Source organism: Abramis brama (assembly GCF_963993115.1).
Source record: "Abramis brama genome assembly, chromosome: 15".
In the NCBI taxonomy this organism is placed as follows: Eukaryota; Metazoa; Chordata; class Actinopteri; order Cypriniformes; family Leuciscidae; genus Abramis; species Abramis brama.
Genome location: NC_139977.1, coordinates 13,374,642 through 13,388,867, shown reverse-complemented (window position 1 = coordinate 13,388,867; position 14,226 = coordinate 13,374,642). Strand labels below are relative to the sequence as shown.

The following is a 14,226-nucleotide window of genomic DNA, read 5'->3' as shown; positions in this document are numbered from 1 at the left end:
ATAATTAATAGACGTGTTCTGTAAGAAAAAAGAAATGTATGCAAATGTTCTCATTTTCTTTCTTTTTACATTGACTAACTAGCTATTTATTCTGAAATTTTTCATTTGACTTTTTAAAAAGCCTACGTGCTCGTAAACACACCTCAAGCAATGTGATGTCGACGTGCGAGGTCACTTTAAGGGGTCATGAATATTAACTATTATTACAATAAGGTCGTGACCAAAGCCACGCCCCTACGTGGGTTGCTTTTTTTAAGCGGTCACGTTGCGTTGCGGCATTGAAACTGGAGGCTGTCGACATCAGGGCATCTTTTGAATCACTCTCCTTAGCTGGCAAGTGAGTAAATTCTTTCATTTAAATAAATATATAAATATGTGTGCGTGTAATTATAGTGACACTGTAACTTTCATAGATGGCATGTCATTTTATCAGATAATTTTTGATATTGAATATAATTTTGTTAATTCCTTCTGAATTGTACTTAAAACGTATGTGCGTGTGTTTAGATTTACTATTTAAAAAAAAAAAAACGTTTATTTGCTTTGATGTCAAGTTAATGCGTCATCTGACAGGTGGTTCTCATTTCGTTATCAATGGCCTTCGCCATCATGGTATAATGATTAATACGTTTAGCAGATACGCCCAACGTATAAAAGCAGGGTTAATTAATGTCGGTGTGAAATGTTCATTTTTGACTCAAAAAGTAATTATATAAAGAGACAAACATCATCATGTCGACATGCAATGTCATTCTTAGCATGGGTCATCATCGTCACACCATCATCATCTCTCTCTTCCGTATATGTAACGTTAGTATAGCTAACTGACAAACCGAACCCGAACAGTGTTTATTTCACATACGCAAATAAAAACATAGTATTCATGCGTAGGTCTATACCATAGACTGTAAAAAAAAATCTATACAGCATCACGGATGAGACTGGTGTCTGCAGAAGGGAGCGTGGCCGATATGCACGTAGGCATTTCTTACATCAGTGTAGCTTAGCCTAGCGGACGTGAGCTAAAAATAGCGTTTCCTAGTGTCCTTCAGATTTAATACACATCCTCACGAAAGCGCTATTAAAACAATTTTCATCCAATTTCGAATCTGTCAAAGATGTCCATCACTCTAAATGTTCCTCTCGGTCGCTTTAACATCCCATCTACACTGCTAGCGACGCAAGTAGAACGCGGCACGCGCGCATGGCGGTGCGTCACAGCCGTGTGGAATGTTTGAAATGAATCACGCGAGCTGTGTTCTCTCTCATCATCCTGTCGGTGACGTGTATACGTGCTGAGGATGGTGTCTCTCCTCTCTGAGGACACAGGTACATGTATCAAGGTTAAACGAGCTAAGCTGATGATGAAGACTAAGCTCGGGATGTACGGTTCTCTAAACGGTGGCCTTTGACGCTTATTTTTTTCTTTTATGTAATATCTTCTATATTTTGCATGACCATTGTAATTCTCCATGCATAATACATCTGTTTGAACATGTGATACGTTTCTAGGCCTATTGACGCAATAAGCGCATCGTGTCATTTTTCTCCATTTGACAAGTCAGTGTTATTTTTATTTAAAATAAATAGTTTAGTAGTCAAATTACTCTGTAAAGAACTACACTACCCATGCTCCTGAAGTGAAATCCACCAATCAGAGAAGTCGGTGTTAAAATGGAAACTGAAATAGTTGCTAAGGAACTAAGCAGACACTCTTAACTGCTATTTGTAAATTAAGGAATATTTTGCAATATTGAACTTGATGTCAAAATCAGAATCGTCAATTCCTGTTTTTTATTTATTATAAATGATTTATCTGCCCTCATAATCTTTAATCAAAATAACTTCTCACCCTTGCAACGACTTCTCTTCTCTGATGACTCACTTGAGATCGACCAATAGCAAACCATAACCATCCAATAAATTCCAGATGGACAAAATTATGTCCAAATACATATTTTTTTCCTGTATTTTTGTCTGTTCTGGGCGTGACGAATTGTCGCAAAGACTGCCTGTTAGGGTGTGGGGGGAGGGTTAGGGGTTTGTATCTGTTGTGGCGTTTCACCCATTACTCCAACCTGCAGATATCCCTGTCTCGAAAAATGGGCGGTCACTGTTGCGCATGATGCGGTGCAGAGAAACCGATCCTGTCAAAGAGATACAGACTGAAACAATCAGCTGTCACTTATGCCTGAAGTATTTTCTTTGAGAAGCATCTTCTGCAAGGCCACCCAATCCCTAATTTAAAGATTTGTTTGAATAAAAATGTATTTTCTTTTACACTGGTAAAAGAATATTTAAATTTTATTTTCACTGGTAAAAGGTGTCAGCAACAGTCGGAAGGGGTTGTTCTCCACAGCCGTAACTGATTATAGATGGGTTAGCTCCTCCATCCTGCTATTTTTAGCTTGTATATTCAAGCATTATATCAGATTGATGCCTTGATCCACTGTGTGATTTTGTTTAAAAACAGTTAAAAATTAATACTCTAACTAAATGATTTAGAAGCACAGTCAGTGTCTAATAAACAGCGACATCATGACTCATCAAATATATTCACGTGCATAACATACACTGATGACGCTTTGTAATTGAATAGCTAATGTGCTTTTCTGCAGAAGCTGTTGTTTAAATGGAGCTCAAAATGTCTCATAATAAACTGAAATTAGCAAGCAGTCTAAATAATATCGTATAATAATAAAAAAAAGACTTTCTATAGATTCTTTATCTCAAAGCAATTTACAAAAATAAAGTAAAGATGCATAAAGATGCAAAATAAAAACATGCTATCAAGAACTCAACATAAAATAACAATTACAACGTAATCTCATAAAAGCTACCCAGTAGAAGTGAGTGTTAGGACTATGATAATATTACATTTAAATGACAATAAAAAATACAAATAAATGAGAATAAATTAGTTCAAACAATGATCAAATATGTATCAATAATATTTAATTATAAAATAATAATGTAATTAATTAAATGTAATAAAAATTGAAATATGGACCTGTATTGAAGTACAGTTTGCGTCTTGGAAACATGAGGTTTAGTACACAAAGATTATCCCATGCTTTATGTGACAACAATTGTCAAGCAAAGGGCAAATTAAGGTCCCTTTAAATTAGGACCAGTGGACACCTATTCATCATGGGTCATTGACTGTGGTCATACATCAAAATGACCTCTGTTTGTCCTTTACACACAACACATTGCCAATGAAACCAATACAGCCTGGCCTATAGCATTAGCATTGCTCAAACTAAAGCCAGACAGTGAAGTTTTGTACTGAAGTATTACAGAGTGAAGAAGTGGAATGGTAAAAGCGTGCCGTAACACATCCCTCGCAGAACTCAAACGATTTGAAATCGCGTGATGAATGAGGTGAGCGGCAGCCGTAGGCTGTGTTTTCCAGTGGAAACTTCCATTGTTCGACAAAACCAATGAGTTGGAATCATTCACAGAGCTTCAGAGATGTGTGCTTTCCTGTCTCTTCAGTAATGCTGTGATAAACCATCTGCTAGCACAGATATACAGCAGTAGCTGAGATGCTAGATGTAGAGGAACAACAACCGGCTTGAAACCAATAACTGATTTGTTTAGTCTCTCATTAAATCCCACATTAATTCATTTCAGTAAAATCTCAATTAAGGACAATATGTGAAGGGTTTCTCTTTCTGTGTGCATAAACTGGTGTGCTTATAGCCAGAGCGCATCCAACTGTGATTTACATCGACACAGACCAGCCAGTTTGTGCCGGTTTAGGCTCGTTCCATTCAGCATAGAGATGGGGGAGCACTCAACCGGGAAGACTATTAAGACATACAAAGAGATTTAGACAAGAGAGCCGTGAACTGCACAGTCAATTTAAAATACAAGTCATAAATATGGTATGTCACTGAGAGTGAGAAAAGAACCTTTGTGAAAAAGAAGTGCATTCAATTTCATTGAATCTTTGCTTGTAGTGTACCTTAAACCTTAAAAGTATAACTGTACTTGTTGATAAAATAAGTTAAAAACAAAATTATTATTATTAAAAACAATTATTTTCAAGCCTCATTCTGACCCTCTTTCTGAAATGATCCGTTTTTTAGGGGCGGCTTAACCAGAGACTATAGAATAACACAAGACGCGTCACTCGTATTGTTTTGAATGGGGAAAAGTGCAACGCTCGATATAGAGACAGAGCGCGACGCGTCATAATCTGAAGACCACACCCACCGGGGGGGAAAACAATCCAACCGTCTCCATTGACTTTGCATTGTGAGAGGCTGCCTCCTTGTCATTTATGACTTATAACAAAAGACAGAAAAATGCCTAAAAGCTGCTGTGTGACAAGGAGTACAGCAAACAAGCTAAAAAAAAACAGAAATAAGTTTTTATAATCTGTCAACCCCAGAAAAACGAGCGTTTAAGGACACAAAAGTGGGTACAGGCTGGAACGAATGGGTGCAAAAAATGCAGTTTTGTCACTAGTAAGTCAAATATCCAAATGTCAATTTTATATATTATATTTTTGTAAGCTAAGCTATACTGTCACCGATTACGTTCCCTGCTCCAGTGGACGTAGTTCTCAGAGTAATATGACACCTTGCGCTCTGTTTCAATTGCCTGTATCCACTTTTGTGTCCTTAAATGCTTGTTTTTTGGGGTCGACAGATTATAAAAACTTATTTCTGGGTTTTTTAGCTTGTTTGCTGTACAACATAGCAGCTTTTTGACATTGTTTTGTTTTTTGTTATAAGTCAGAAATGACAAGGAGGCAGCCTCTCACAATGCAAAGTCAATGGAGATGGTTGGATTGTTTTCCCCCCCGGTGGGCGTGGCCTAAATACGCTCTGTCTCTATGGTGGAATAAGTCCCGCCTTCTAAATAAGAGGCAATCGCCAATTGTTGAAGTCATCGCGTCACTGCAGCTGCCGTTAGAAGCTCCGGTTCCTATAGAAACAGTCAGATGCGCGCTTCCACCTGAAAAGTGACGAAAAATGTTGAAACAAAATTTGAGACGGTTGTTGTCAGATTTCATTGGTAATTTCAATTATGAAGTTTAATCGTAAGCTTGTCGAACAGTTTTGGAGAATTTGATGTTTCCCCATTCAAAGAGATAGGAGCTGCACTTGCATGCCCGAGAGGCGTTTCAAAGATGGCCGCCGAGTGAAATGACTTGTCTCGAAAAGGACTTTGGCTTAACTCTGTAATGATTGGCTAACATCATTGCATAGTATCAAAGCCCATTCACCATTGCATGCGAGTACGTATTTTGAAAACATTATGTATATAAAACTATAATTTACAAACAAAGCATCATAAAATCATTTACCTACTATTTGCGATGCAGTTGCTGGCGATCCAGGACGGCATTAAAAACAAACCATCTACTTGTTCCTGAAGCTGGTATCCTTCTGAAGTCTGTACAGAGAAGCAAACAAGCTGTTTAAACTGGACACGTCAAAGTGAACAATCCTTTACCCTTCAATATACTCTTTTCCATTTGTCCTGTTGTCGACAGACTCAAGCGCGTAGATCCGTCAGAAAGTGAATGGGCATCTGTATACTGTATCCAGTGTAGACAGAATCAGTGATTATAATGGGTTATATTTACTTTTGATGCAACGCTCATATCCGGTGAAGGCAACTGTCAGCCGTTAAGCGACGGAACGCCAGGGGGCGGGGCTTATGGTGCGATGATGTATAACTATTTGTCGATGTCTTGTTCTGGAGGCAGGCAAATGCATTTGCCCATGTGGCGTCACCCAATATCCAGACGAGCCGTTTTTGGAGCTTGATTAAATAAATGCTTTGTTTATAATGACAATTAGTTTACCACAAATGCTTGTAAGTACATTCAGTAGTACACTTTCAAAGATTATAGAAGCAATTATGATATTAAAGATGCACTTATGTGGGTCAAAAAAAGCACTCAAGTTCAACTAATTGCTTTATTTAAATTTCAACTAGGCCTATAATACAGTTTGCAATTTTTTAATTGCATACAGTTGAGTGTCCGAAAACATCACATTCAGGTCGCACAGTAGGCTATATTATTTAAAATGTATATATAAGTCTTTTAAAAATTATGCTAAAGTAATAATCTGTGCCCTTTAAATGAAATGCTGTGTCTGTCTGTTGCTACTCATTTTTAGAGAGCTAGACTGTCGCAGACAGTGGGGCAAGTCTAATGGGGATTGACAGCAGAGATTAGAGAGCTGTGATTGCATAATCATGGCTTTAGTCTGCATTATGCAATTCAGCCTCACTGAAGAGCTGTGAGGAAGAGTGGGCAGGAATATTAACCAACAGTTTTAGATGGACTGAATAATGGGACACAGATTTGTTTATTCATAGCCAGCAGTTAGATGTTTCCAGGAGACGGATTGTTGTACGAGACTGTTTCTAAGCCGCCGCGAGCGCTGCCAGCCAGTTTCACATTCGAGTCATGTTCTGCTTCTGACTCTCAAATTAAGAGCTGAACAACTGTTTTCCACATCTAAAATAAATGTTTCTTGAGCAGAAAATCAGCATATTAGACTGATTTCTGAAGGATCATGTGACACTGAAGACTGGAAAATTCAGCTTTGCCATCGCAGGAAGAAATTGCATAATTACATAATACATGATTGAAAAAAAGATAACTGTAATTTTAAGTTGTAATAATATTTCACAATATTACTGCTTTTTTATTTACTGATATTTGTTTATTTTATGACTCTACAAGTTCGATTAAATATGAGGAAAATATTAAATGGTTTTAAATTTGAAGGAAAAAGTAAATGCTAAACTTGGTTGATGTATTTATCTGACAAAATTATTTGGCAAATAAAAGTCAAACTACAGCTACAGGTTTTATTTTAAAATAAAATAAAAATGCATAAAAAGCAGCTCTTAGGAAAAAGCATTGACTACAACATAATCAGTTATTAATATTTCGTTGGTTCTCTCTTGTTTTTGCATGTTCATAATTTCATAAATTCTTGAATGACAGGCTGGTCAAAAATGATGTCCATACAATTGATTCAAAACACAACTACATAATATAATTACAAAATATTTAACAAATTGTACTATTTAAATAAAGGATGAAAATGTACATTTTCCTTGGCAGGACATGAGTTTTGGCCACTACTCTGTGTGTGTGTGTGTGTGTGTGTGTGTCTGTGTGTGTGTCTGTGTGTGTGTGTGTGTGTGTGTCTGTGTGTGTGTCTGTGTCTGTGTGTGTGTGTGTGTGTGTGTGTGTGTTCTATATAGACACAGATTTGTTCCAATATGTGAAGTTGCTGGTGAGAAGTGACAGTCGTGTCTCCTCTTCCTCTGTTGCAGGTTGCTTTGAGCCACAGACATCATGACGCACCAATACCCCGCACTCACTACTGAGCAGAAGAAGGAGCTTCAGGACATTGCTCAGCGTATCGTAGCTCCTGGGAAGGGCATCCTCGCTGCAGATGAGTCCACAGGTCAGTGACGGTTGCACCGTATATGAATGTAACGCATTCTGTCATTTTTTGGAAAATGAGACATTCTGCAAACAGTGACTGAAACACCCACGTCTGCTTTCTGCCAGTGCCAGTCTAACACAATGATATGTATGTCTGCGTCTATATAGGTAGTATGGCAAAGCGTCTGAACCCAATCGGCGTGGAGAACACAGAGGAGAACCGCCGTCTTTATCGCCAGCTCCTTTTCTGTGCTGACGAGCGCATTGACAAGTGCATTGGTGGTGTTATCTTCTTCCACGAGACCCTCTATCAGAACGCTGATGATGGCACATGCTTTGCCAAATTGATCAAGGACAGGGGCATGGTTGTGGGAATCAAGGTACAAGAACAATAGCAGTGGTGTGATTAGAACGTTGATTAGTGCGTCACGTGATCAGCTGCTAAATTCAAATGTGCTTTAAATAGCTCACAACTATTCAGTATTTACAACCAAAGATATATAAATACACATAAGTACTAGCAAAAAAATACATTTATAGTGCAAAATGCACACCGTTGGAAGCGGCAATAGTAATCCTTTCAATTATAATTTGACGATGTGTTTTATTCATATCGGATACACATTGTGTTGGTAACTGTAAATTTTACTCTATTCTTCTCCCAGTTCAGTTTTACGTAATGTAAATCCAATTGCAGTGCAATTTAACACATTTTTTATTTATTTTAGCAATGTAACACATCCTTGCTGAAAAAAAGTATTAATTTCTTTCAAAAAAAGAAAGAAAAAGAGTTCTGACCCCAAACTTTTAAACGGTAGTGTGTATTGTTACAAACGATTTCCATTTAGATAAATGCTGTTCTTTTTAAACGTCCAATTCATCAAAGAATCCTGAAGACAGTGTCACAGGTTATACAATTTTTTTAGGAAGCACAACTATTTTCAACATTGATGATAAATCAGTATATTAGAATGATTTCTGATTCTGAAGATCTGATTCAAAAACATTAAAAGTAGTAATGTTTCCAAACTTTTGGCCGTGTGTGTCTGTGTGTGTGTAAATATATTTATATACACACATGTATGAGGGAAGATTTTTAGATAACACGGTAGCAAAGGATTAGGGTAAGATTATCAGGTTAATGGAGGTTATTCATGTTTGCCTCAGCCAAGTATTCTAATTGGTACAAGACCTTATTAGCTGATTGAAGATGTATTTGTGTAAATGTACATTTGAAATATTCTTCCAAATTATACTTCTGTTATTGCTTTGTATGTATAGTTTATAGGTGAATAAAGCAGTTTCAGCAATTTACTTTTTTAGGAGTGGATTAGTAGCAGTGCAGCCATGACAGTTTGATCCTAAAGCAGGTTGTCCTCTTTTTCAGGTTGACAAAGGTGTCGTCCCTCTGGCAGGAACAAATGGAGAGACCACAACACAGGGTAAGCTTACAGTCACCACTATTTTATTTGTTTAAAAGGATGGCAGTTATGGTGTTATGTCAATGGGATACCTGTTTGTCTTAAGGGCTCGATGGCCTGTCAGAACGCTGTGCTCAGTATAAGAAAGACGGTGCAGACTTTGCCAAGTGGCGCTGTGTGTTGAAGATCAGTGAGACCACTCCCTCAGAGTTGGCCATCATGGAGAACGCTAACGTCCTGGCTCGCTACGCCAGCATCTGCCAGCAGGTGAGCTTCTTGAGTCTTTTCTCTTAAAGCAGTGTTGTTATTGTTCACTAAAATTAATACTATTAATGGTTTAGTTCATGTTTAGTTACCCAAAAATGAAAATTCTGTCATTTACTCACCCTCATGTCGTTCCAAACCTGTAAGACTTTCGTTCATCTTCAGAACACAAATTAAGTTATTTTTAATAAAATCGGAGAGATTTCTGTCCCTCCATTGGCTGTCTCGCTAGACAGTACTGGCTTGACGCGTGAGGAAAAACCTCATTGGTTCTTGCAGAAGCTCAAACGTGCTGCGTAACATAAGAATGAACCTCATTGGTTCCTGAGGAAGCTCAGACGTTCTGCATAACATTAAATCTGTTCATCATATAAAGCGATCGAGTCTCTTCAGAAAATTTGGACTAAACCGCTCAATTCATCTGGATTAGTTTAATGTTCTCTTTATGAGCTTTTAGAAGCGTCAAAGTGGTAGTTGCGTAGCTGTCAATGGAGGGACAGAAAGTTTCATTAAAAATATGAATCAAAAACTAACCCTTTAAAAATCGTTATCTAAATCGTTAATTGAAAAATGTTGAAAAAAAAAAAAATATATATATATATATATATATATATATATATATATATATATATATATATATATATATATATATATATATATATATATATATATATCACTAAAAATGTTTCCTTTAACTGAAAATAAAATAAGCTGAAGTACAAAAATTACTAAAACTGAAATAAAAAATAAATTAAAGCCAAATAGAAATATCAGGAAAAAAATGATAATGGCAAAATCAAAAACTTTAACTAAAATGAAAATATAAAACAAGTTAATTAATAAAAATATAAATATATACAACAATAATATATAAATAAAACTAAAATAACACTGAAATACAAAAATACAAGTTACAAAGGTTTAAATGTTTATTTAGATATTTTGTCGAAGCTAATGAATGGATATGAGAGATGTAGTCAGTGGAGTGACGGGCGTTTTGTTTTGTTTTTTACGTAATATTGTCTTTGTTTTTCAGAATGGCATTGTGCCCATTGTGGAGCCAGAGATTTTACCTGATGGTGACCATGACTTGAAGCGTTGCCAGTATGTTACAGAGAAGGTACGTTAAAAAGTGAAATCAGATTATATCATTCAAACCAGACTTGTTTTAATGGGTTGTGGCGTGATACATGGTTACATTTACTTGACCTATTTCCCATGTATTTCCAGGTCCTTGCTGCTTGCTACAAGGCCCTGTCTGACCATCATGTCTATCTGGAGGGAACTCTTCTGAAACCCAACATGGTGACAGCTGGTCACTCCTGCCCCACCAAGTACAGCAACCAGGAGATTGCCATGGCAACAGTGACAGCCTTGCGCCGCACCGTTCCCCCCGCAGTAACAGGTGAGTCTATAGGGAAACTACCAGCTGTTTGATTCACTGGTTTTGAGGCCTAAAGAATGAGGTTGCTGGGTATTTAAGAATACGAAGAGCGCAATACGTAGTTGCTTCTGGAAACATATTTTTAAAAAGTGTGAGCAGTAAACATTATGTGCTGAGATCACAGTCCCATTTTCCTGGCAGGTGTGACCTTCCTCTCTGGAGGTCAGAGTGAGGAGGAGGCGTCCATCAACCTGAACGCCATCAACACCTGCCCTCTGAGCAAACCCTGGGCCCTCACCTTCTCTTATGGACGTGCCCTGCAGGCCTCTGCCCTGAACGCCTGGCGCGGGTCCAAGGACAACGAGAAGGCCGCCACAGAGGAGTTCATCAAGCGTGCTGAGGTCAGTTATTCAAATCATTTCCTCATTAAGGTGTAGTCAAATGACCCAAATTTCACAGGCAAATAAGGTCCATTGTCTGTTGTCAATAGTGTCAATAGAGTCGCTTTCAAACCAAGCAGTTTTCTGTTGGTCAATGTGGCAAATCTGCATTACCAACTTGAATCTGTGGAGAAATCTTTCCCGCTCATGCAAAATTCCTGATTGCTTGGATTCCTATTGAAATAACTGGATTTAGCATTAGTAAATAAAAACAGTAATAAAGTCAAGTATTTGATCTTATTTTATCACAGACTGTTTAATTAAACTACATGCAATTGCACAAATAAACTAACTGCTTTTCAGGTAGATCTAACAGTTAGATCTACCTGAAAAACCTGAAAAGCAGTTATTTAACAGCAGTTAGTTAAAGATTAGGTACAGAAATCGAATAATCAAATGTAAAATAACACTGCATAGTCTCTCTTCACTGTATAAATTAAATATAGATGAATCCTTATTAAAGTTACAAAAAGTATTTTATTTTTATTTTTCCCTGTGAAACTTTGTTCGCTTGCAAAACATTTGTGTTCTTTGCAAGTGAATGCAAATTTTTTCAGGGAAAGCAAAACATTTGCGAGTGAACGCAAAAACGTTGTCATAATTTTCCCTCCCGTCTCATATTTTTTTCTGGGCTGTAAAAAAGCGCTGATGATCTGACAACACCGACAAACATGCAAGTGGAAGTTTAGCCATGTCCATTGTGAAATTCTGTGCGAATGAAAGTGTCATGCGTGTGCGATTTGCTCCTAAACTGTGACGAACTGTAATAAATCCAAACATGAATCTCGTCCATATTGTTTGCGATCATAGTTGGTGAATAAAGGCACTTATGCAACCTCTATGCTACAATAGAAAGTAAAAATGTAACATTTGGAATTATTGGAATTAATATTATGAGCCACAGTTTTTGTATTGATTTTCCGTTTGATGAAGCCATCATAGTCCATGATGTCCATGCGCCACCTACAGGCCGATTAGGTGAAGTGAAATATGAAATGGCCTTTATTAGTTTACCCTTTTTTGTAATAATATAATACAACAATATAATATTATATAATAAGCGCATATGTGTGTTAACTTATCTTTCTCTGAAATAGCTTGATATTATTTAAACTAAACTATTTATCGTGAATAATAATCATGATTGTAATTTTTGAGCACATTAATAATGATTCTCACTTCAACCATTATCGTGTAGCCCTAGCTTTTGACTAAATGAAAACTTTAATTTCTCTTTTGCTGTTTCGGTACAAAATATTGCTATATCACTAATTTAATGACAGTTTTCTAGTAAATATATGGATTGACAAACATGAACTGGAAAATAATATAATAAATGTAATGTATATAATATACAAAATATTATAACAATAGAGCTATGTGAATCTGTTTGTAATTATTGGATTACTATTGTTTTGTTAAAGTTAATGTAAGGCCTGTCTGAAACCGCTGATTCAGGCAGCATAAACTGACCTTTGTGAACTTTCCTCAGGCTAATGGATTGGCTGCTCAGGGCAAGTACGTCTCCAGTGTAACCGGTGCGGCAGCAGGACAGTCCCTTTACGTGGCCGATCATTCCTACTGAACATCCAGCTTCCGCCAGCCAATAGTATAGTGCACAGCTGCTACCCTTCCTGTCACCAACCAATCACAGGCCTGCGCTGTCTTCTGTACTTTAGGGTTGTCATTGCAATGTCTTATATATCTATTTAAAATGTATTACACTTTTGAAACAGAAATGGGGTAAAATAAAGGTACACTTAAAGGTACACAGGAGATTATTTTTGTTTTTGAAGAGCTCTAGGCGTGGTTTCATGCTAAAAACAAGGAAACAGTATTTTTAGCAAATGTATGTCAATGTATGTCAGACTTTTTTTATTATTATTCCAGTTTAAGTCATTCCAATTCAGGCACCAGCCACTCGAGTTGACTTGTCACATTCCTTTCAGTGCAGTATGGCCTCACCGGTCCTCATAATGATGCGTGGATGATGCGAGTACTGGAGTTCAGATCAGTGTACCCAGCAAAGGGCAGTTTATCATATTGAAAATGAAACAAAGTAATATATAGTTGCTAGTTAACATTATTAATTCCTGACTCTGAGGAATATTATTTTGTGTTTTCACATGTAATATTAATGCATTGTCTGGGATGTGTGATTACGGTTCAAGAAATTTAATATAAAATGCTAACAATATTAGTTTGAAAACAAAGACGGTTATTTTAGAATTGTATTCTGTTGTGTTGTGTGCTTGAGTGTATCATGCTCTCCCTTTCCTCCCCATATTTGTGACAATGCTACATGAATAATAAACTTGTGTTGGTTGTAAACGGCAGAGCAGACCAAACTGTGGAGCTTCTGGGAAGGGGAGCACTCCCTTCTCTGTTGACAAAATGTGATATTGTGATTTGATGTTGTTCTCTGAGCACTTTGTCTGTCAGATAGTAAAAACTAAAATAAAAATACTGTAAAACCCCAGATCCTCTTTGTCCATTATTATGGAGATATTTCATACACCACAGTTTACATTTACACATTCTATTTTACAGTTTTCCTCCACATACCCCCAGCAATTTGCTGAATTTTACGCATGTTTAGTTCTAAGTAAAGAGGCACAAATCCAATGTTTGTATGTTCTGAGACCTATTAGATGTTTGATAAAATATTACCTAAAAGAGAATTAACCTAGCATGAAAAGTTTTAAACGCATCATATCCTCCACATTTAAACTGTGATTTGCCACCTGCTCAACTGTATCTAACTGTTCCAACCCCCTAAAAAACATCTTTGGCAGACAAATAAGAGCTTTTTGTCCCTCCATTGACAGCTACGCAACTACCACTTAGACGCTTCAAAAAGTTCTTAAAGAGATCGTAAAACTAATCCATATGAACTGAGCTGTTCAGTCCAAAATTTTCTGAAGAGACTCGATCGCTTTATATGATGAACAGATTTAATTTAGGCTTTTATTCACACATAAACATTCATCAGCTCACATATCAGTTGTGGAAAATGTAAGCTCAAGCATGTTCGCTTGACGTGTGAGAACCAATGAGGTTCATTCTTGTTTGAGCTTCAACAAAAACCAATGCGGTTTGTTCTCGCGTGTCAAGCATGTTCGGTTGAGCTTCTGTTCACTGATCAATGTTTATATGTGGATAAAAGCCTACATTCATCTGTTCATCATATAAAGCAATCGTGTCTCTTCAGAAAATGTATGTCTAAACCGCTCAATTCATATGGATTCGTTTTACTATCTCTTTATGAACTTTTTGAAGCGTCAA

The 14,226-nt window shown here is 37.0% G+C and overlaps 1 protein-coding gene across 2 annotated transcripts; it reads left to right on the top strand.

The window, feature by feature from the left end:
- The first annotated feature begins 216 nt into the window (after nt 1–216).
- Nucleotides 217–13,420, top strand: aldocb (aldolase C, fructose-bisphosphate, b). 2 transcript variants are annotated; one of them, XM_084136551.1, is made up of 9 exons: nt 217–337; nt 7,318–7,451; nt 7,601–7,812; nt 8,820–8,874; nt 8,960–9,120; nt 10,154–10,237; nt 10,348–10,522; nt 10,703–10,902; nt 12,434–13,420. In XM_084136551.1, the coding sequence occupies exons 2-9, from the start codon at nt 7,340–7,342 to the stop codon at nt 12,524–12,526; spliced, it is 1,092 nt and encodes a 363-aa protein (XP_083992677.1). In that variant the 5' UTR covers nt 217–337; nt 7,318–7,339; the 3' UTR covers nt 12,527–13,420. The 2 variants fall into 2 exon arrangements, with proteins under 2 accessions (XP_083992677.1, XP_083992678.1); XM_084136552.1 differs by having other exon boundaries at nt 283–333.
- Nucleotides 13,421–14,226: the final 806 nt, after the last annotated feature.

Coding starts and splice junctions, on each gene's coding strand:
- aldocb (XM_084136551.1), top strand. CDS start 7,340: ATGACGCACCAATACCCCGCACTCACTACTGAGCAGAAGAAGGAGCTT. Junction 7,452..7,600: donor CGCTGCAGATGAGTCCACAG/GTCAGTGACGGT, acceptor GCGTCTATATAG/GTAGTATGGCAAAGCGTCTG. Junction 10,238..10,347: donor GCCAGTATGTTACAGAGAAG/GTACGTTAAAAA, acceptor ATGTATTTCCAG/GTCCTTGCTGCTTGCTACAA.